At 35.3% G+C, this 23423-nt stretch overlaps 1 protein-coding gene across 3 annotated transcripts in view; it reads right to left on the bottom strand.

Moving 5' to 3' along the window:
* Positions 1 to 23423, bottom strand: part of LOC150091128 (arginine and glutamate-rich protein 1-like) — a 178913-nt gene that overhangs the window by 118117 nt on the left and 37373 nt on the right. For all 3 annotated transcript variants that reach the window (XM_090374399.1, XM_090374389.1, XM_090374410.1), the window contains one exon: positions 18125 to 18253. In XM_090374399.1, coding sequence (XP_090230525.1) covers positions 18125 to 18253 — 129 coding nt within the window. The remainder of the gene's footprint in view (positions 1 to 18124; positions 18254 to 23423) is intronic.

Below are 23423 nucleotides of genomic sequence, written 5' to 3'. Positions count from 1 at the left end.
TTTGTCTTCAAAATCAGAGATCAGAGCATGAATATATAGCTATTTTATTTTTTTGTTTGTATATATATATTTTTTTTTCATTATGTTACATTGTATTTATTTTTTTTACTTGGTAAAGAGCATTCAGTACATATGGAAGTGTGTTTATTGTTTTGGTTCTCCTTTGTATAGTTTCTCTGTGATTGCAATCCTGTCAATTATTTAATGTACTTACTGTTTGTAAAAATATTTTCATGTCTGGTCTACATGCCATTCAGGCACAACTGCCAACTCTTTTGACCTACAAAAAAGCTTGAGATCCAGGCAATTGAAAACAGGAGAGACTGTTTGGATTATGCAGATTTTTGTAAATTCCACACTACACCAGAAATAAATTTCATTGACAAAATACCCATTTCATATTAAAATGAGCCACTGGACATTTATCAGTACAGCATGTTCTCAAACATTAGCACACCTAGGATTTTTGTCTGCGGATTTCTGTCTAGATTGTCTGTTAGGCATCAACTAATCATGTTTGTTTGCACCTCTTCAGAAATGTTTCTTGAGTCAGTTTTTTCGTTTATAATAATGGCACTTTACTGTCAACAGCATTCCCAAAGCTTCACCAGAAAGAAATGATTGAATTCAATCTCCCCACCCCCAACCTGGTTAAATATTTTCTGACACTCATACATTGTTATGAGGAATTCTTAAAATGCCAAGAATTTTAAGAATTCCTCATAACAATGTTATATTTCATGCTTCCTTGTGCTCTTGTCACTTACCCGCCACTATACATTAATTCTTGCTTCTTTCAAAATAATATCTGGTAGATTCTCATGCTGAAAGTGACAGAAATGGTGCTGCAAAACACCTGTTGCTTCATCTATTTCTTTATCTTTAATCACACCAAGAAGTACCAGAAACTTGTCCACAAAAAATTTCAAATTTAAAAATGATGCACTGCAAAATGATGAAATTTGTGCACTATGTAATCAAATGCATCACTGAAGTACAGTAGAAAGTCGGTTATCCGAAATAATTTGAAAGGCTGATTTTTTTTTTTTTTTTTTTTAACAGCAGTACAGTAAGCGTTGGTTATAGTGATCATGTTTGAAAACTGAATTTTGATTCTAATAAGCGAAATATCGAGTTTACTACCTACAGATTGTACAAACAAAAAGCCCAATAAACCAAAAACTGTAAATTGTTTTTATTGTTTTATTGGCTGTGACCACTAGAATTCTATGTGACCTTCAGAAATGTGCTGTAAAAAAATATCACAGAGACTACTGGGTTTTCTTGGAAACCACGAGTGAATTTCAGATTAGTTTAGCTCCAGATATGGTAAGAATAATATCAGCCGAAACTGCGCAATTTATTATTTTTCTCAATTTTTTTACAATAAATGTGAATGAAAAGAAAATGTGTAGTTTTCACTTTGCAACAAAAAAAACAGAAATTATTAATAGAATTAGAAAAGGTGAAAATTTAGGAAATCTCTCCAAAGAGTTTAATTTGGGGACTTCAACAATTTACAACATCAAGAAGATTTCCAATGCTATAACAGAATTTGTGTTGATTATGAATAGTGAAGGAGGATTTAGCAGGGAAAAAAAATGATGTCGAAACCTGAAAATTCCGCTTTAGAGAGCACTTTATTTGTGGTTTCTTCAGAAGCAAAGTTTAGGTGAACCAGTGTCTTGCCCAATGTTGTGTGAAAAAGCACTGGATTTTAATCAAAAATTAAGAGATAATGAAGATTTTAAGGGGAGCACAGGTTGGTTGAATAACTTTAAACTGAGACATGGTATACATGAATTAGATATTCAGAGCAATAAACTTTCTGCAGATGAATTGACAGCAGTGTCCTTTAAAAGTAAGTTTGCTTCAGTTATAGCAAATTATAAGAAAGAAAATGTTTATAATGTTGATGAGACAGGCTTATTATGGAATAAGCCTGTCTCATTACCGAGAAAAACCCTAGCCACTAAAAGAGAAATGACTGCACCAAGTTTTAAGATGAGAAACGAGCAAGTAACAATTGCTGTGTGCAAATGCTACTGGGATGCACACATTATCCATGTTCGTTATTGGTAAACCGAAAGCATTTAAAAATATTTCTGATTTTCCTATTTTGTATAAAAATGCCTGGATGGATGTTTCTGTTTTCCGTGATTGGTTTATAATTTTTTTATCTTAATTATTTAATTTAATTGTAAGGTAAGATTAAACAAATTTAACCTTGCCTTACGCTCGATTATCCGGAAGAGGTCCGACATCAATTATTCTGGATAACTGATGCTCTACTGCACTTCCTCACTGAACAAACGAACTGAATCTTCTCCTCTCTTAGACCCTCTCCAATAACTAAGTGAGAACAATCCTTCTGATTTAGTCTGCTATGGTATCAACTTCCAAACCGGTAAATTTAAAAACTATTGATATAATAAATTCGCACATGACATTCAACATATCTAGGAATAAGGACCTCTGTATGTTATGCAAAGTAAGTTGGATTGAAGAGCTATGTTCGGATCTTTTAGCAAACAAAAAGAAACTAGCAAACTGCTTAAAGTCAGAGGAAAGGAACACAAACAAACTTTCTGCATAAGTGAGGATAACATGCTTAGAATTATCAGCTTGCTTAGTTTGACTAGAATTGCTTTCAACAAAAATCAGCAATTTGGAAGTGCTTTTCTTGAGGAATTCACTAATTTGACTCCTTTCAAAAGTTCTTTTCGATCACGATCTCGATTTGGATATGCATCAGTGGCATTCACTAGTGATTAGTTGTACTTTTCAATTTGGTAACTCTGAAAAGTGCTCATGTCTATTTTCTAAACTCTTCTTTAAAGAGACCTGTCTAAGGTTGCTGCTGTTATAATCAGTTACACATTTAGCCAAAGACAGCTAACATGTACACATATGCTTCAGTCTTTGTTACTTTAGTGGCATTCGATGTTTCTAAACTAATGGCTGCTTTTACCTCAGTTTTTTTATGCTGATTTCAAAAATGTTATTCATTTTTTTCTATTGTAATGCAACAAAGTCACTAATGGGATAAGACAGGCAAGAGCTGATTATGAAAAAGAACCAGCAAAGAGAGCTAAGAACAGGGATGGATTCTTCTCATAGGTGAATACAAGAAAGAACAGGGTAAATCTAATAGGTCCCTTTACTGGTTGCAGAGGAAGGTCCACAGAAAGTCCAGCAAAAATGGCAACTGAGCAGAGCAGATACTTCTCATTAATATTTACAGTTGAAAGTAAGTCAAACTTCTGGGATAGATGTGTGAAGATTGCTTTCAGACAGCAATATATTAAAACACTCTACATAGTTTTCGATGTTTCTAAACTAATGGCTGCTTTTAACTCCTTTACCTAAAAGAATACTAGACAATCCTAACCATACAGCCAACATGATTAATCTTTTTCTCGCAAACAACACTTCTAATTACACGGTCAAAGTGAGTGGTCCTTTAGGCACCTCAGATCACAACTTGGTGATTGTCTCTTCTTCAATGGAACCTTTATCTCATGGCTATTCCCAACCTCATATTGTTTGGCATTACAAGAATGCAAAATGGGATGACCTGCGAATTTCTTTTCTTCTTTTCCTTGGTCGGATTACTGTTTCAAAACTTCTGATGTCAATGTTTGCTCAGATCGTGTCAGTGAAATTATTCTTGTAGGAATGGAATCCTTTATTCCACACCACTTTAAAATCTTGTCCTTTATCAAACCTTGGTTTTCCAATAAATGTGCTAAGGCTTTTCAAGAGAAGAATGTTGCATATAGTAATTGACTTGTTTCCAATTCTTCAGTTTCATTTTCTGCCTACACCAAAGCTTGCAACAATTGTAAAGCAGTCATTAATCAGTCCAAACTAGATTTTGAACAGGCTAAGAGTAGAAAACTTGCTTCTTGCTCTAATGGTAGCCGAGCATTCTGGTCTCTTGCCAAAGCTATTCGCCACAACTTTTGCCCATCTCTGCTCCCACCTCTGTCAAAACCAGATGGTTCTGTTGTTACTTCAGCCAAGGATAAAGCTGACCTGCTGACATCCCATTTTTCTTCCAACTCATGTATTAATGATCTTGGTAAAACACCTCCTTCCTTTCCCAACACGCTCCATTCAATGCCTCCTGTGGTCTTCCGTCAAAAGGATTTTGACGAATCTCGATGCTAAGGAAGCGTCAGGTCCTGATGGTATTTCTCTACTTGTTCTCAAAATCTGTGCTCCTGAACTTACTCCTATTCTTTGCTGCCTTTTTTCACTTTCTTATTCCAAAGGCGTGTTTCCTTCTGCTTGTAAATTTGCTCATATCCGGCCAGTTCCTAAAAAGGGTGACAAATCCCTCCCACCCAATTATCGTCCCATTGCAATTACTTCTACTCTTTCCAAAGTAATGGAGAAATCTATTAACCGCCAATTCTTAAACAACCTAGAAACCTTCCGTCTGATCAATGACCGCCAGTATAGATTCCGTCAGGTCAATCTACAGGTGATATTCCGGCTTATGTTACCCATTTATGGACTAATTCAATGGAAAAGTTTGGTGAAACACAAGCAGTTGCTTTTGACATCTCAAAGGCTTTCAATTGTGTTTGGCATAAAGGTCACCTAAACAAGTCTCCATCTTATGGTTTCCCAACTGTTTTTTGTAATTGGTTATCCAGTTTTCTCTCTGATCGCTCACTGAGGGTGATGACAGATGGCTCTCTGTCTCCTAACTTCTCCACTATTGCAAGTGTTCCCCAAGGTTCAGTTCTTTCTCCCACTCTTTTCCTCTTGTATATTAATGATCTTCTTTCATTGATTGGAAATCCTATCCATAGTTTTGCCGATGATAGCACATTGCATTCCATTTTCCATTTTGAGAAACCTTGCCCTGCTCAGTCAGCTTCAACTTCTCGAATATCTGCTACCAATTCCTTAAATGCTGATCTCCAAGTAATTCTCCAGTGGGGCAAAGACAACTTAGTTGATTTCAATCCTTCTAAAATTCAGTCTTGTCTTATATCTTGCAAAAAGGATTCTTCTGCTCCTATCTTTGGTGACATTCCAATTTCTAGGAAAAATGATATATCTCTTTTGGGGATTACCCTGACTTCTAATCTATCTTGGCACAAGCACATTACAAATATTGCTTCCTCTGCATCTAAAAAACATGGTTTTCTCTTTCGCTCTCGGCATTACTTTTCTTCCAAACAGCTGTGCACTCTACAAATCGCAAATCCACCCCACCATGGAATATTGTAACCACATCTGGGGTGGTGCCCCCAAAACCTGTCTCAGGCTTCTAGATTCCATTCAGAAGAGGGAAGTTAAGCTAATTAATGACTCCTCTCTAACAGTCTCTCCACTCTCTGTCTCATAGATGCACTGTTTCTGCTGCATGCCTTTTTCTACAGATACTTCCATGGGCACTATTCTTCTGAATTGGCTTCTATAATTCCCGCTCTCTCTTTCAAAACAGTCTGAACATGTGCTGCGAACAGCCAACATCCATTTACTGTCCAACTTCAAACTTACAGAACCAACTTTTCATCTTCCTCATTTATTCATTCAACTGCCGTTTTCTGGAACAATCTTCCTTCATACATATTTCCTGAAAATTACAGTCCAGAAGTTCAAGTCTAATGTCAACAAATATATTCTTTCATCTTCTCAACCTCCAACCCAAGCACGGTACTAAATACTATCAGTTCTAATACCTCTCGTGTTTGGGGTTTTCATTAAAAAAAAAAAAAAAAAAAAAAAAATCTCAGTTTTTTTTATGCTGATTTCAGAAATGTTATTCGTTTTTTTCTATTGTGTACCTTTTCTTCACAAATGACTTAAGTTGATGTCATGAGTTGTATTATTGAATGTATCAAGGTCAGAAGTAAATGCTGTGAATTTGTAAAGTAAATTTTCACACGTTGGCAATGGTGCCTTCAGTCATTTGTTTCATGATCTAGAGAGCTCCATGCAGCAGTGTTTATCCGAGTGAGCTCAGTTTATTTTTGAGATTATCAGGTAAAACTTGTGCTGAAAAGTGAGTAAAATGTTTGAACAATCTAAACTTATTTTGTTATATATATATTTTTTTTTTCCTGTTTATACTCCGGCACGACAACCAAGTCAGTTGAGTTTACAATAAATCGTCAATACAAATATTTATCGTATTTAGTAGTCACGGGCTTGAACCCCGGTCCATTCAAGGAACGCGTGCTATGCACTCTCACTCCTGACCACTGGGCTACGTCAAGCCTATATTTGTGGAGGTTATCTAGCAAAGACATGATATTACAGATAGTCCTCAAGCAAACACGCGACATTACAGAATTTGTAAAAAATGTATATTGTGCTTATTTTGGAGTGAAACTCGGTGACCAAGATAAACAATGGGCTCCACATAACGTTTGCTGAACCTATGTTAAAGCATTGAGATTGTAGAAAAATCGTAAAAAGAAAGCTATGCCATTTGCAATTCCCAAGATTTAACAGGAGCCTACAAACCACTGTGACGACTGTTACTTAGTTAATGTGTATTGTGTTTACAGAGACCTCAGGAGGGGGGGGGGTCTCTGTTTCAACTACCTTTTGTACTAAATTCTCATCAATCACCCACGAGAAGCTAAAACAATGTATTTTTGTTAGACCCGAAATTCACAAAGTGATGAGGAACTATGAATAAAAGAGAAAAACAGGCATGGATTAGCCTCAGATCTTGTTGAGAACTTCTTAGGGAACAAAAAGGATCCAGACTACAAGAATATAGTTGAAAATATGTTGGCAAATTTCAAGAATCTGGGCTGCAACATGAGTGTCAAGGTACATTTTTTACACTCCCACATTGACTACTTCCTTCCCAGAAAATTTAGGAAGTGTTAGTGAAGAACAGGGTGAGAGGTTTCACTAGGACATTAAAGACATGGAGATGAGTTACCAAGGGAGGTGGAATGTCAACATGATAGCTGACTATTGCTGGATGCTGAAGAGAGAGACTGTAACGTAGAAGGGTCTACAAGAAAATCAAAGAAACAAAAATTTAACCCATTGTAGATCAGTTTTTAAAATGAGAGGTGAGTGTTTGGTGGGCTTTTTACCACACTGCCCTTTTTAATAGTGTTTTCAACATGTATTTAAATTTAAAAGTCTGGAAAAGGTGACATTTTGTTATAATTTCAATGCACAAATTCTGCCAAAATTAATAAAAATTTGTGACAAATCAAATTTTATTTTGTGATGTTTGAAGAAACTGGAGGTGATGGAACTAAACGGAAGTCATTTTTGAAATCAGCATTGCAAAATGATTCAGAAATACTTTTGTGAGAAAACAGCACATTTTTCTCAAAATGCAGAGTTGTGTTATTGGAGCAAACTACTGTAGGGGTAACGTTTGTACTATATATATATATATATATATATATATATAATTATGAATAAAAATTAAAATTAAGTAAAGAAAGAAAATGGATTTGAATTTGAATAGAGATAAAATGGAATATCAATAATATGAATTATGGATCAGGGACACTGCAAGAGCAAAGGTACCCTACAACCATAATGTATATATAGAAAATTATTTTAATGTTATGTGCAAATCTTTAATTTAACTTATGCTAATAATGAAAATACCGTGTACCCTGGGAGCGATGTATGTTGAATAAAGGGGGGAAGAACGGAAAAGAGTAACGTTATAAACAAAGTGCGAATTTTGAAAAATGTAAAATTTGAAAAGAACGAAAATAGAAATAGCAGATTATTGAAAAGAACGACCAAAGTAGGAATAGCATTGCAGTATCTTTCATAATTTCTGTGTCTTCTTCAGAGGTCATCCACCTAAATTATGAAAAAGAACAGCAATACTCTTACTTCTGTTTCTGACATGTTCTGTATGTCAAAAAAACACCTTCACTTACATTTTTTATATTTCTACTCGATTTTCACTTGCAATATATTCACCTTCTTATCCCGATATTGAAAATACAGTTTACTTCTGGTTGCGCATACACTTTATTTATTTTGTTATCCTTTTAATTATTATTGTAACTTAAATTTTAATTTTAATGTAATTTTTATGCAATTTATATGAATGGAATCAGGTAACTTTGACAAAATACTACATGGGCAGAGTAGGATAAACTTGACCCCGGGTACACATGCTCTGTACTGTACTCCGAAACACGGATGTAACTCTGAACATACACATTTAACACACACAAGTCAGAGCACATCAGCATATAATGCTTCTAACTTAGATAAATATGGGATCCATATACTTAAATTTAACACCTGCAAGAATAAACTTTGTTTAACCTGTCCCTGCATACACCCGCAACATATTACAAATGATGCATCAAAACCTACTTTTTGTAAAACTAGTAATGTTATATACCTCATAACCTGCAAAACATGTAATATAAAATACGTCGGACAAACCAGCAATAAGCTACACGTAAGAATTAATCAGCATAGATCTGACATCAATAACTACTTAAAAAGAAATATTAACAATATAGAACAAGAAATAGAATATATGCATTTTCAATCTCACAACTTCAACAATATATACATATCCATATTAGCACAGATTAATAACGCTAATATTAGAACTAAACAAGAGGAAATATTTATGTTAAAATTAAAAACATTATACCCATATGGTCTAAATAATAAATTCAACCATAAAATTATTACCAATAACTTAGCAGATTGTTGTATATATGACAAATTTAATATAATAAAGTTCCATAGGAACCCTCACAAACGTACTCATAAATCTAAAAATACTAGCAACAAACACAGTAATATTTTAGGTGATTTCGAAGTCACACTTAAAAACTGGGATAAGAACATTATAAATGTAAATGATATACATAATTTACTTTTCAGTACTAAACACAGTATACTGAAAGCATTGCACAAATTCATACGCACTTTCAAATTCGAATCCAAACATCTCTTTCATATAATAAATGATATTTGTAAATTTAATCTTAAAAACATAAGCTCGACAACACATGATAAAGATTCTATTATTATTTTGAACTTCAACAACCATATCATGGATAACATAAATATCAGTAAAATTGTAAATCAGCATAATCATCTACTTCCAAATACTAGTCCCAGTCATATTAAAGTAAGATATAAGTATAATAAACCCTTTGGATTATTAGCTTGCAACTACAAATCTATAGCTACCAGTAGGTCATCCATGTTCTGTATGTTATACTTTGGAATAATATTTTTGCTTAACTTGTATTTTATTTTTTCAAAATTTATATTCTAAATTATTTTTTACAACGTGTCCGCGTACACGTGTTTTTTTGACATACAGAACATGTCAGAAACAGAAGTAAGAGTATTGCTGTTCTTTTTCATAATTTAGGTGGATGACCTCTGAAGAAGACACAGAAATTATGAAAGATACTGCAATGCTATTCCTACTTTGGTCGTTCTTTTCAATAATCTGCTATTTCTATTTTCGTTCTTTTCAAATTTTACATTTTTCAAAATTCGCACTTTGTTTATAACGTTACTCTTTTCCGTTCTTCCCCCCTTTATTCAACATACATCGCTCCCAGGGTACACGGTATTTTCATTATTAGCATAAGTTAAATTAAAGATTTGCACATAACATTAAAATAATTTTCTATATATACATTATGGTTGTAGGGTACCTTTGCTCTTGCAGTGTCCCTGATCCATAATTCATATTATTGATATTCCATTTTATCTCTATTCAAATTCAAATCCATTTTCTTTCTTTACTTAATTTTAATTTTTATTCATAATTATTATCCTAAGCTTTATCCAGGTTGAGCTCACGCCGCCTAGAACAGCTTATATACACCTTCACTTACATTTTTTATATTTCTACTCGATTTTCACTTGCAATATATTCACCTTCTTATCCCGATATTGAAAATACAGTTTACTTCTGGTTGCGCATACACTTTATTTATTTTGTTATCCTTTTAATTATTATTGTAACTTAAATTTTAATTTTAATGTAATTTTTATGCAATTTATATGAATGGAATCAGGTAACTTTGACAAAATACTACATGGGCAGAGTAGGATAAACTTGACCCCGGGTACACATGCTCTGTACTGTACTCCGAAACACGGATGTAACTCTGAACATACACATTTAACACACACAAGTCAGAGCACATCAGCATATAATGCTTCTAACTTAGATAAATATGGGATCCATATACTTAAATTTAACACCTGCAAGAATAAACTTTGTTTAACCTGTCCCTGCATACACCCGCAACATATTACAAATGATGCATCAAAACCTACTTTTTGTAAAACTAGTAATGTTATATACCTCATAACCTGCAAAACATGTAATATAAAATACGTCGGACAAACCAGCAATAAGCTACACGTAAGAATTAATCAGCATAGATCTGACATCAATAACTACTTAAAAAGAAATATTAACAATATAGAACAAGAAATAGAATATATGCATTTTCAATCTCACAACTTCAACAATATATACATATCCATATTAGCACAGATTAATAACGCTAATATTAGAACTAAACAAGAGGAAATATTTATGTTAAAATTAAAAACATTATACCCATATGGTCTAAATAATAAATTCAACCATAAAATTATTACCAATAACTTAGCAGATTGTTGTATATATGACAAATTTAATATAATAAAGTTCCATAGGAACCCTCACAAACGTACTCATAAATCTAAAAATACTAGCAACAAACACAGTAATATTTTAGGTGATTTCGAAGTCACACTTAAAAACTGGGATAAGAACATTATAAATGTAAATGATATACATAATTTACTTTTCAGTACTAAACACAGTATACTGAAAGCATTGCACAAATTCATACGCACTTTCAAATTCGAATCCAAACATCTCTTTCATATAATAAATGATATTTGTAAATTTAATCTTAAAAACATAAGCTCGACAACACATGATAAAGATTCTATTATTATTTTGAACTTCAACAACCATATCATGGATAACATAAATATCAGTAAAATTGTAAATCAGCATAATCATCTACTTCCAAATACTAGTCCCAGTCATATTAAAGTAAGATATAAGTATAATAAACCCTTTGGATTATTAGCTTGCAACTACAAATCTATAGCTACCAGTAGGTCATCCATGTTCTGTATGTTATACTTTGGAATAATATTTTTGCTTAACTTGTATTTTATTTTTTCAAAATTTATATTCTAAATTATTTTTTACAACGTGTCCGCGTACACGTGTTTTTTTGACATACAGAACATGTCAGAAACAGAAGTAAGAGTATTGCTGTTCTTTTTCATAATTTAGGTGGATGACCTCTGAAGAAGACACAGAAATTATGAAAGATACTGCAATGCTATTCCTACTTTGGTCGTTCTTTTCAATAATCTGCTATTTCTATTTTCGTTCTTTTCAAATTTTACATTTTTCAAAATTCGCACTTTGTTTATAACGTTACTCTTTTCCGTTCTTCCCCCCTTTATTCAACATACATCGCTCCCAGGGTACACGGTATTTTCATTATTAGCATAAGTTAAATTAAAGATTTGCACATAACATTAAAATAATTTTCTATATATATATATATATACACATATATATATATATATACACATATACACACATGTATATATATACATATATATATACATATACACACATGTATACATATACATATATATACGTATACATATATATATATACATATATATACATATATATACATATATACAAGGTGATTCACTATCAGTGCGACAAACTTGCAGGAGGTGTAGGGGGCACAAAGACGAATCGGAATCACATAGCATTGCAGGGTTCGAAATGCCTTCGTCATGCGGTAGAGGACGTTGAACGGGAGGTCACGTGGACAGCGATTCCGCTGGAAGTCAGCATTTGCGAACTGTTTCTGTTGAAGAAACCAAGTAGCAAAAGTCCTCCGGACTGGATAATCCGGATAATATGCTTCACAGTAGGTGTGGTACTACAAAGCGAGCAAAGTGGAGGATCTTCACCTAGCAGTAAAAATAAGTGTGTTAGATGCGTATGGCCAATTTGTGCTCTAGCAAGCCTGTTTAATCAGGAACTGGATCTCCAAAGCTGTGGATTCTGTTTTATTTGAAGGAGCTTGTTATCTGTTTGGTGATGCCACATTTCAGACCATATCTCAGTGCATATCTGCCATATATGGCAGATATGCACCTGGGGTGGATGGGATCTATCCAGTTATATTAAAGGAGGCAGCAAAGGAAGTAAGCAAACCCTTAGCCATAATTATGAGAGCTTCCTTGGACTCAGGGGAGGTACCCATAGACTGGAAATGTGCAAATGTGACCCCAATTCACAAAGGAGGATCAAAGGTTGACACAAGTAATTATAGACCTGTGAGCTTAACTTCTGTTCCAGGAAAATTAATGGAGGCACTGGTTAAAGAAGCACTGCAGGATCATTTAGACAGGACTTCAGTTATAGCTCGGACACAGCATGGTTTTGTTAAGGGGAGGTCTTACCTGACCAACTTGATTGGATACTATGATGCAGTCACAAAAGAACTGGATGCAGGGAATGACTTTGATATTATATACTTGGATCTTAGAAAGGCTTTTGATACTGTTGCACATGGAAGACTGCTACACAAATTGGAGCAGTGTGACATTGGAGGCAAATTGCTGCTATGGATAAAGGGGTGGTTGAGGGGGAGAAGACAGAGAGTGGTAATCAATGGACACTGCTCGTCGTGGACTGATGTTATTAGTGGAGTCCCTCAGGGCTCAGTGTTGGGTCCATTATTGTTTTCTGTATTTATAAATGATATTGATGATGGTATATAGGGCTTAATGTCCAAGTTTGCAGACGATACAAAGGTTGGCAGGGTTGTCAAGGACACTACTGACACTATGCTGCTGCAACAGGATCTGGAAAGGTTGAGCAGATGGGCTGAGAGGTGGCAAATGAAGTTTAACATTGACAAATGTAAAGTACTACACATGGGAAACAGCAACCCCAGAGCAACGTATCAACTCTGTGGTACTACACTGACAGTGGTAGAGAATGAAAGGGACTTGGGGGTGGTTGTGCAAGCAGATATGAAGTTCTCTGAGCAGTGCAGACGGGCTGCAAGAGTAGCTCATGGAGTATTGTCAATGATATACAGGAATTTTTCCAGCAGGGATAAGGAGGTGATTATTCCATTGTATAAGGCGATGGTCAGGCCACACCTAGAGTACTGTATACAGGTCTGGAGGCCTAATTTCAAGAAGGATGTAGAGCTGCTGGAACGAGTACAGAGAAGGGCAACAAGATTAGTGAATGGAACAAAGGGGTGCTCTTACAAAGAAAGGCTTAAGTTTTGCAAATTACAGTGTCTGGAGACTAGGCACCAGCGAGGTGATCTGATAGAGGTGTATAAAGCCTTGAATGGTTTAAGCATGCTCAATGCTGATGGGATTCTTCCTCTAGCTCAGAAAAATCACCTGAGAGAGCATAAATTCAAATTGAGGAAAGACAGATGTAGGATAGACGTGCGGAAATTTGCCTTTAGCCAGCGGGTGGTTGGTTGGTGGAACAGACTTCCATCCCTTGTGGTGGAGGTTGATAGCCTAAATAAGTTTAAGGCTCAGCTGGACAGGTATTTTGAACGAACAGAGGGGTGAAGTGGAAGTGGGGTTTTTTTTTTTTTTTTTTTTTGGCTGATGCTGCATAAGCTTGCTTTCTTGCATCAAATGCCTCTACTAATGCTAATGCTAATATGATTGGATTGTAGTCGGAATATGGAACTGGGATGTAATTGAAACAAGTAGGGTGTTTTGCTGCTTCATCTGCACACTCATTTCCTTGAATACCAACATGGCTGGGTATCCAGCAAAATGTCATGGTTTGCTTGTTTTCACTGAGGTGATATAACTGAGATCTAATTTGTGGGATAAGTGGATGGAAATTTTGTGATTTATTCCGTAAGGCATTGACAGCTTTTTATTTTTTGGTTTTTAGGAGCATTAGCAACTAAGGCCATATTGCTCTGGGAATGTGCGGTGGTCATTCCCTGACCTCTCTGCATCCTCCGTATTTGGTGGTGATGGGCTCGAACCCAGGTCTAATCAAGAAGCGTGTGCTACACACTACTGCTCCTTCCCACCTGGCTACGGAGGCGCCTAGGGCATTGACAGCACTTAAAGAGTCGGTGTATATTATGATCTGGGTGTTTAGATGATCGTTAAGGACATTTAAGGCTATTTTGCATACAGTTCAGCAGTAAAAACACCGCATTCAAGTGGTAACTGGACAGAAACAGTGGTTGTAGGACTGATTACTCCAGTTCCTACGGAAATATCAGTTTTGGAGCCATCTGTATATATTTGGAGACTGCGAGCATTGGCCAATGCATGAGCCGCATGTAACTTTCTAATATTGTTGTTCGATAGGGAGTGTTTTCCCCACTGAAGAAAATAGTTATCGCAAAGAGGCGTATACATTGCCCACGGTGCTTGTACTGCATCTGCAGCTTGAGATATATTTCCAAGATAGATGCCTCAGTCTTCTGTTAACTCTTGTAGCCGGATACCTGCAGGTTTATTTTCATTGGGTTTGTTTCTGTATAAGTTTACCCACTGAGGTTCAAAGAGATATGTCCAGATGGGGTGAGAAGGGAGGCTACGTAATTTGGCTGCATAGCTAAGAAGTAATACTTTTCTCCTGAGATTTAGTGGAGGCTCATTGGCATCTATATACAAACTTTGTACTGGGGACGTCTTAAAAGCTCCGTAGGCAATCCTGAGAGCACTATGTTGGACTGGATTGAGCCAAGCCAAAGCTGTCTTACGTGCAGACTCATAAACTGGAGCTCCATAGTCCAGACGAGATCTTATTAGGGTTCGATATAGATGCAGAAGTGTGAAGCGATTGGCTCCCCATGCCATGGAAGAGATAACTTTGAGGATATTCATCTTTTTCCTGCACTACGTAAGTAATTGCCTTATATGTGCCTGAAGAGTAAGTTTAGTGTCAAGTACTAGTCCCAAGAACCGGATATTGTTGCTAAGTGTTTTTGTTGGATTCCTAACCTTAGTTCAGGATCTGGATGCAGCTGACGCTTTTTGCAAAAGTGGATAGCAGTTGTTTTTGTTGCAGAGAGGCGATAGCCATTATGAGATGCCCATGATTGTATTTTGTTTATTGAGAGCTGCAATTGACGCTCGATTGAGCGCATATTTTGTGAGTGTCAGGATACTGTAAGGTCGTCTGCATATATATAGGTGTCAACATTAACTGGAATGTTCTCTGTTGCATTGTGTTTAGCTTAACTGCAAAGAGCATCGCAGATGCTCTTTTTGCACAATATATTGTGCAAAAAGAACTATCCTTTTTGCACAATATATTTCCTATTTCTCTGGCAATTGAGTCACCAACAATAACTACCTCCTGTGGGACCAGCACATTCTGCCCTGAAGATTGCTGCTGTGTTGCCTGATGCACAAGAACGAGCTCTGGTGTTGAGTTCTGCAGCTGAGAGTTTGATTCCCCCCCCCCCCATTTTAATTCTTTTGAGGGCATCTACCTGACTCTTCAAACTGTCATCAGAACGCCAAGTTGGTGCCAAATTTCTTCACATTCTCTGCACCTAGCACACACAAAGACATCCTTCATGGCTAGAACACCTAGCTATTTCCCACAGCTTTAAATTGAAAAATCATATTCACATACAGTACACAAAGCAAATGTGTTATCTTTTTCATATTTTACAATATATGGAAGTCTTGCTTATATATCTCCTGAAATTTTACATGCCATTTCTTTGTCACCTTAATGAAAGACGATGTTATTAGTTTTGCACAACAAAAAAAATTGTAAAACAATTGCACAATAATTAATTAATTAAAACAATTGCATAATTAATTAATTAAAACAATTGCATAATTAATTAATTAATATAATAATTAATACCTTTACTTCAGGCGGTGAATACTTACTTGATTGCCTGATGCAATAATACCCATAAGAGCGACAATGCTAGGGGTTACAGACAACAAAGCTATTATCCCCAGTTTCTATTCTGCAATGCAGACTGGCATACCTGATGGCCAATTCATTAACAAAAAATGAACAGAAATTCATGTTTTTTTAAAAAACACAATTTTTACCTAGGTTTGCAAATAAAAAGACAAAACTAAGTTTTTGCATAAAGACGGAGAAACTATCGCCAACTATAATACAACAGATGGAAATGGAGAGTTGGCAGCTATACATGTAAGTTTATATGTTCTGAATGGTTCTTGTGTCCATGACAAGAAATCACTACCATTTTTTGTTTCCAAAAAATTGTTTATTTACTTATAAGTTTTAAATATATATGTTTGTATATACTTAAAAACATTTTTGCCATGCTGGAAAAAACTATGGATACAGTCACAGTGATCTCAATAATTTATTAATGAATTGAATAAAATGTTATTAGGCATTACAAGTATGAGTAGGGGTGAACAAAAACATGAGCAGGTGTGAACAAAAAACAAAAATCTTTACTTGTTAAGGAAAGGAGTTTAAAAAATTTCAAAAAAAGGAGTGTTACAATGCATTATTGTGAATTTCAGCTATAATCTCTGCCTCCCCCCACACACATTCACTGTTTTATTGTACGGTAAACCCCCGCTATTCGCAGGGGTTATGTTCCTGAGAAATGCCGCGAATACTGAGTTATGGCTCCCATAGTAATAAAGGGGTTCCATTCCAAAGTATGAAATATATAAGAAAATCTAGTCTAAACTTTTGTCTATGTATGTACCTTCATAATATGATTATGTACATAGACAGTAAATAGTGAAATGCAAGCATAAGACATCGAAATGAAAATAAGAAACAATTTAATATTAAATGTAATATTTATTAGAAATTTCAAACAAATCTTTCAAACCAGCGCCTTTGCTAGCTAAAAAACTTATCCCGCCAGTGCTATCACCAGTTTCGCTAAAGTGTTGATAAAGGAGTTTTGCCTTTTCACAAATGATGAGTGAACTTAATGGAATTTTATTTTGAGTTCGGTCTTCTATCCACAGATTTAAAGCTTCTTCCATTTTTTTTCTAATTCAACATCACGAGTTACAGAGCAAATTTTTGAAGCAATTAGCGCATTTTCACAGACACTACGACGGATTTTTTCTTCCGATTTTTTGATTGATCGTACCGTCGACTCATTGATTTTATAATGTTTTGCCACTGAGAAGGCACTTTCACCATTAGAAATTTTGTCTAATAACTCAATTTTATTCGCTAATGTCATCACCTTCTTTGTTTACAATGTATTATGATCCTTGTTATTCGTAGCCATATTTTTGTACGGGTTAGAAAGAACTTGTCCAAATAAAGTCACTTTCTTCCGTTAACACACTCAAAAAAAGTCTGCTTTACACTGGAAAACGGTAGATTTATCACTTTTGTAAGCATATCAATTTATAAATTTATAAATTGATAAATTTATTCAATTTATCAGCATATAAATTAAAAACAAACAACAAAACCTTCCAAGGCAAGCGCATAACACATACTGAACAAAGATTAGCGAGAAACATCCACGCTCGCGATTTTGTCACCCCTCTCCCCCTACCCACTGAGCACAGTTTTGACCGGGAAAGATTATTTTAGCCACGCCCATGTTTTTTTATGGCGCAAAATGTTCACGGTGCTTTAAAATTCACATTTGTTTAGGTTTCATTTTATATTAAATCAGCAACCGCGAAACCGCAAATATAGATACCGCGAATAGTGGGGGTTTACTGTAATTGTATATAATGGATATGCAGTAGTTGATGATCTATAAAATGAAAGTGAATAATCTTCATTATCATGACCTTCATTAAAAAAAAATGAAGGTCATGATAATGAGATGTTCTTTCAACACCCAATGTTGCCTTTAAAATCAGCCAATCCCATCTTACAAAAGATTCAAAAAAGACTTTTTAAAGGATATCAACATTCTCAAAGAAATGTGAAATGACAACAAGAAGCTATGCTCAAATACCTTCACTCAGAACTATCATAATGAAGTTCAGAATTCTCTAGTAAATGTGTGGCTTATAGATAACAAACAATTCTGTTAATCCTACTTATCTTAATAATACTTTTTTTTACCTCTGCCTTTCCATTTCAGCAAGTCTTTCTACCTCATCCATCTTTTTTGCTTTTCTCCTATGTGAAGAATGCAATCCATCTATTTCATCACTGCTACTACTTGAAGTTGAGGATGATCTAGAATGCTTCCTGAAAAATTCATTATCACCTTTATGACTTTATTTCTATTGCTGTTTATTTGAATACATGTGAGCCCATATATACTAAGACATCTGATGACCTTATTGCTATTGTTGTTTATTTGAATACATGTGAGCCCATATATACTAAGACATCTGAATGCAAAGCAGTGATAAAAAAAAAAAAGTGAATGATCCATTAAATTATTATTTAGTAATTTAATGGATCATTCATTTGCAAAATAATGAATGCATCTAAATTTTAAAATATAGTCACAACTCACTTTATGTAACAGATAGTTTTGTGACTGCTAAGCAACATTTGCTCAAAGGGAGTCAAAAAATATTCATATTGATAAGAATATATGATGAGAATAAAGTAAAATATTAACATAAATGTGCTGTTAACCTGAAAAAAAAAAAAAATAATAATAATAATAAATAAATAAATACACAAAAGGTAAACCAAAACACCAAATAATGATAATAATATTCAGTAATATGTAAGTAAGGTCTAAGGTGAGAGCAATGATTTGCTTAGCAGGACTGGATTGATTCAAATTGGATTCGGTGCAGATAAAATGGGATTATGAAAAACAAGATACAGTCAGTCCTCGTATAACACGTGTTTACACTACACGAATTCGATCATACACAATTTATAAAGAGGGGAACGATATCTTATATAACACGAACCGAATTCGCTTATGCACGATTCGCCTTTGTGTTTACAAGAAATGGCAGTCAAAAGCAGAATCACGCCAACCGAACGCAACACGATAGGAATGAAGAGAAGATTCTGCAAATGTATTTATGTGTTTTATATCAGTGAAGGGGAAACACATTTCACCATAATAACGTAAAAACCAACACAATTCCAGTTATCGGTATAATCGCAAATGCAATTAGATCGAGTTTACTACCAGTTTATAACAGATTCCACTAGCAGAAACGCAACTGGAAATTGTTTTTATTGTTTTATGGTAGTAACCCCCTATAAATGTGCTTTAGTAAAATGTGAGGTGTTAATAGTGTATCTCTGCCTTTACGGTGTTGTTTATTCAGTTACTACAAGTGCGCAGCTTTGTTTATGTCTATCAAGCGTGCCTCCTCATTTTGTAATTGTGCTTTATTCCTAAAAATGAGTAAAATACTTAAAAGGTGTGAAAAGGAAGGGTCCTGGTGAAGACACTGCAGATTCAGAGAGAAATATAAAAGCAATATCAATAAACAGAGGCAGACTGGGCCAAAAATTCTTACCCGGGAAAATTTGTGGTGGCCTCATACTACGGTTTATGGCCAAAATCACACGGGCCTCCAGCCCACAGGGTTTCCCCGGTAAGGCTTATGGCCAGTCCGCCTCTGTCGATAGAGAAAAAAAATATGAAATTGTGAAACGCTTTGAGCGAAATGAAAGACCATGTGATATTGCATGTGCTACAGACCTAAATGAGGCAACGCTGAGAATTACAAAGAATGCAAACAAAATAAAAACAACTCAAAGTGTATTTAAAATCCATTAGATTAAGACACAAAGAATTGGAAGAGATGAAACGGCTGTCATCTGTTTGGATAGAAAATCAAACAAAAAATTAAGTTTGCTTACGACAGAAGCAAAAGCATTAGCAATATTTTATTACATAATAGTCGTAATATACTTACGTATTTTATTACGATTATTTATCGTGTTTGGTAATGTCTTGGTTACAAATGTGTGTTCAATCTTGGATGGTCAGCACCTAACCCAATTTTCCCACAGGGCCTGTTGTTTATATTGCATGAGGGTTTCTAGGAACACAACTATCGTGCTATACGAGGACTGACTGTACAACTTTTTATAAATATACATCCCTGCATATAAAATTGAATATTGCAGCTATTATTCACTCTGTGATCATAAAAATAGCAGCTAAGTTTTAAGGCAGCAAAACACTTGGGAATGGTAATCCCAAAATAAAGCATACACTTGGCGGAGTTGAATTAAAAATAGTAGAGGAAGAAAGGGATCTGGGAGTTACGATACAGACGTACATGAAGTTTTCTGAGCAGTGTAAACATGCAGTCAGGAAATCCTATGGTGTCCTATCAATGATTCATTGAACATTATCCTGGAGAGATATGGAGATCATAGTCCCACTGTATAAGGCAGTTGTAAGACCACGTTTGGAATACTGTGTTCAAGTATGGAGACTTCATCTGAAAAAAGACATTGAGCATCTTGAAAGGGTCCAAAAATGGACAACTCACATGGTGAGATTAGCAAAAGGGTGACTATACGAGGAAAGACTCCAATTATGTGAGTTAGAGAGCATGGCAACCAGGCACCTTAGAGGTGACCTGATTGAGGTTTATAAGGCTCTGAGAGGAGTTAGTAAAATGAACGAAGGCAGAATTTTCTTTGTTATGAACGATTCCAGAACTAAGGACCATAAATTCAAATTATAGGGAAAGAGGTTTAACTAAATTGTAAGATGTTTTTCCTTAGCCAGCAAGCTGTTGATTACCGGAACAAGTTTCCTTTGCAGGTAGTTGAGGCTGGCAGTTTGAAGAAGTTGAAAGGTTAACTGGATAGTTACCTTCAAGAGGAGAAAAGTATATAATATTTTGTTTCTCTTTTCTTCTTTTTTGTCGGTACATCAAAAGCTTGTGGCTTCCTTGCATTTTGTGGCTAATACTAACACCTACATGACAGCTTACTATACATTCCAAGAATGTCCATTTGAGAATGTACTTTACAATATAACAATATACTGTGAAGGCATTACACAGAACTTGATAATAAATGAATATAAATTGCAAATAATACCAATTAGGTGTGAATTAGTGTTATTGAGTGAATTTTCTGGTGTACAAAATATTACATTAATAAACTCCCACTCAACTACTTAATATAATTGACAACATTTCTGGATCCTGTCCATTTGTTGAATCCCATTATGGGCTTAATCAGGAAAGATTTGAAGGCTGTTACTAACTGGATAGAGTAGTACGCTTATCAGCTTTTATTATTATTAGCCATATGGTGCAAGGAAGCCTGAGGAAGCTTATGCTGCACCAGCCAAAAAAAAATTCGAGTTACCCTCAGAGAGAGAGAGAGAGAGAGAGAGAGAAAGTAGAAAGGAATCACCAAGAAAGAGAAGAATAATGATATTCAGCTCAGGACCCTGGATACTTTTCACGTTATTTGTTTTTTTTTTTTTTTTTTTTTTTTTTTAGGAGCATTAGCAACTAAGGCCATATTGCTCTGGGAATATGCGGTGGTCATTCCCTGACCTTTCCGTATTTGGTGGTGACGGGCTCGAACCCCCGGTCTAATCAAGAAGCGTGTGTTACACACTGCTGCTTCTTCCCACCTGGCTACGGAGGCACCCACTTTTCACGTATCTTCTTTGATTTGACCATTTTTAAAATATTCTTTGATAAAAAGAAAAGGTAACTAATGGCTATTACACAATTTTTTTCTGATGAAAAGGTGCCGACAAACCATACCATGAATTTGAACATAATCATTAAAAAATATGAAAAGCAGTGGTGAGTAGGATACTGAATCACTTTTTTTTTGCTGACTGCGTAAGCTGTGCCATTCACGATCGCCACAAAGTTTTTCTTTCATTATAAACCAGTATATTTTAGGCAGATGAGATATATATTAAGTGCAATAGCATCATTAATACACAGCTATTTCTGAATAAACAGAATATTATAAGGCGGCATCGTTTTAAGTTATATCTCATATTGTGAATACCTTCACAACGAGTTGCCATGATATTGCACTACTTCGAATAAGTAACGCTTCACCTAAGGAGAAGACTAATGTTACTTATTCTCAGATAGGTACCACCACCCAGATGGCACCGTTTCAGGGCTATTTTGTATATATGTGCGGGATAATAACTCGATTATCCACTTGTCTCTATTAGACTTAGAAAAGAAAAAAGGTAGAGGGGAAAGTAATAGTAGGAGTGGAAGAGGAAAAGAAACGGTGTAGAAGAATGAAAGGGACAGTAACTCCTTCAACTCACACCACTCAAAAACTCAAACTCTTCGAATAGGCAACGCTTCCCCAGTGGAGTTGTTACCTATTCTTGGAAACTCCGGACATCATCAGGCTCCCCCTGGTGCCATTTCAGGGCTATTTGGCTCTTCTTCGGTGGGTGGGTAGGTACCCAAGTGATACAATGATGGCAAAACAGTTATGAAGTATAACTCCACAATATGAGAGATGCCTGATGGTGTATGATGTATTTAGACTAAGATGCATTTAGAGCTAAAGCCTCAAGCTGCGAGCAAATTTAGACTATGTATATATATTAAGTGCAATAGCATCATTAATACACAGCCATTTCTGAATAAACAGAATATTTATAAGGCGGCATCATTTTAAGTTATATCTCATATTGTGAATATCTTCACAACAAGTTGCCATGATATTGCACTACTTCGAATAAGTAATGCTTCACCTAAAGAGAAGACTAATGTTACTTATTCTCAGATAGGTACCACCACCCATACGGCACCGTTTCAGGGCTATTTGGCCCTTCTTTGGTGGATGGGTAGGTACCCAAGTGATACAATGATGGCAAAACAGTTATGAAGTATAACTCCACAATATGAGAGATGCCTGATGGTGTATGATGTATTTAGACTAAGATGCATTTAGAGCTAAAGCCTCAAACTGCGAGCAAATTTAGACTATGTATATATTAAGTGCAATAGCATCATTAATACACAGTCATTTCTGAATAAACAGAATATTTATAAGGCAGCTATTATGCTATTGCACTTAATTAATGATGCTATTGCACTTAACGTATCATAGTCTAAATTTGCTCGCAGCTTGAGGCTTTAGCCCTAAATGCACCTTAGTCAGCAGGTCCATGACAGCTATCACCTCCATCTCTCCTTGTGTCTAATCCTGTCATTCAGCCCACAATATCTATCAACCTCTATCAAATTCCTCAATTATTCATAATTGTCAGCCTTCTTTCTCTTGGTCTCATTTCCACTTCCCCTTCAATTACAAATCTGATCCAATTTTTCTTTCTTTTCCTTATAGCCTTCACATTCAAATTTCTCCTACACTCCTTGGTACTTCCTGATTTCTAATTCCTTTTCTCACTTTTAAGCCTCCTCTGCACCCATAGCTCAAAAACTTAATTAACAAAAGGAAAACTCTTCCT

Source organism: Mastigoproctus giganteus, chromosome 1 (assembly GCF_048544385.1).
Source record: "Mastigoproctus giganteus isolate SK-2022 chromosome 1, ASM4854438v1, whole genome shotgun sequence".
NCBI lineage: Eukaryota > Metazoa > Arthropoda > Arachnida > Uropygi > Thelyphonidae > Mastigoproctus > Mastigoproctus giganteus.
The sequence above is the reverse complement of the archived record's forward strand: the minus strand, read 5'-3'. Positions and strand labels throughout refer to the sequence as shown.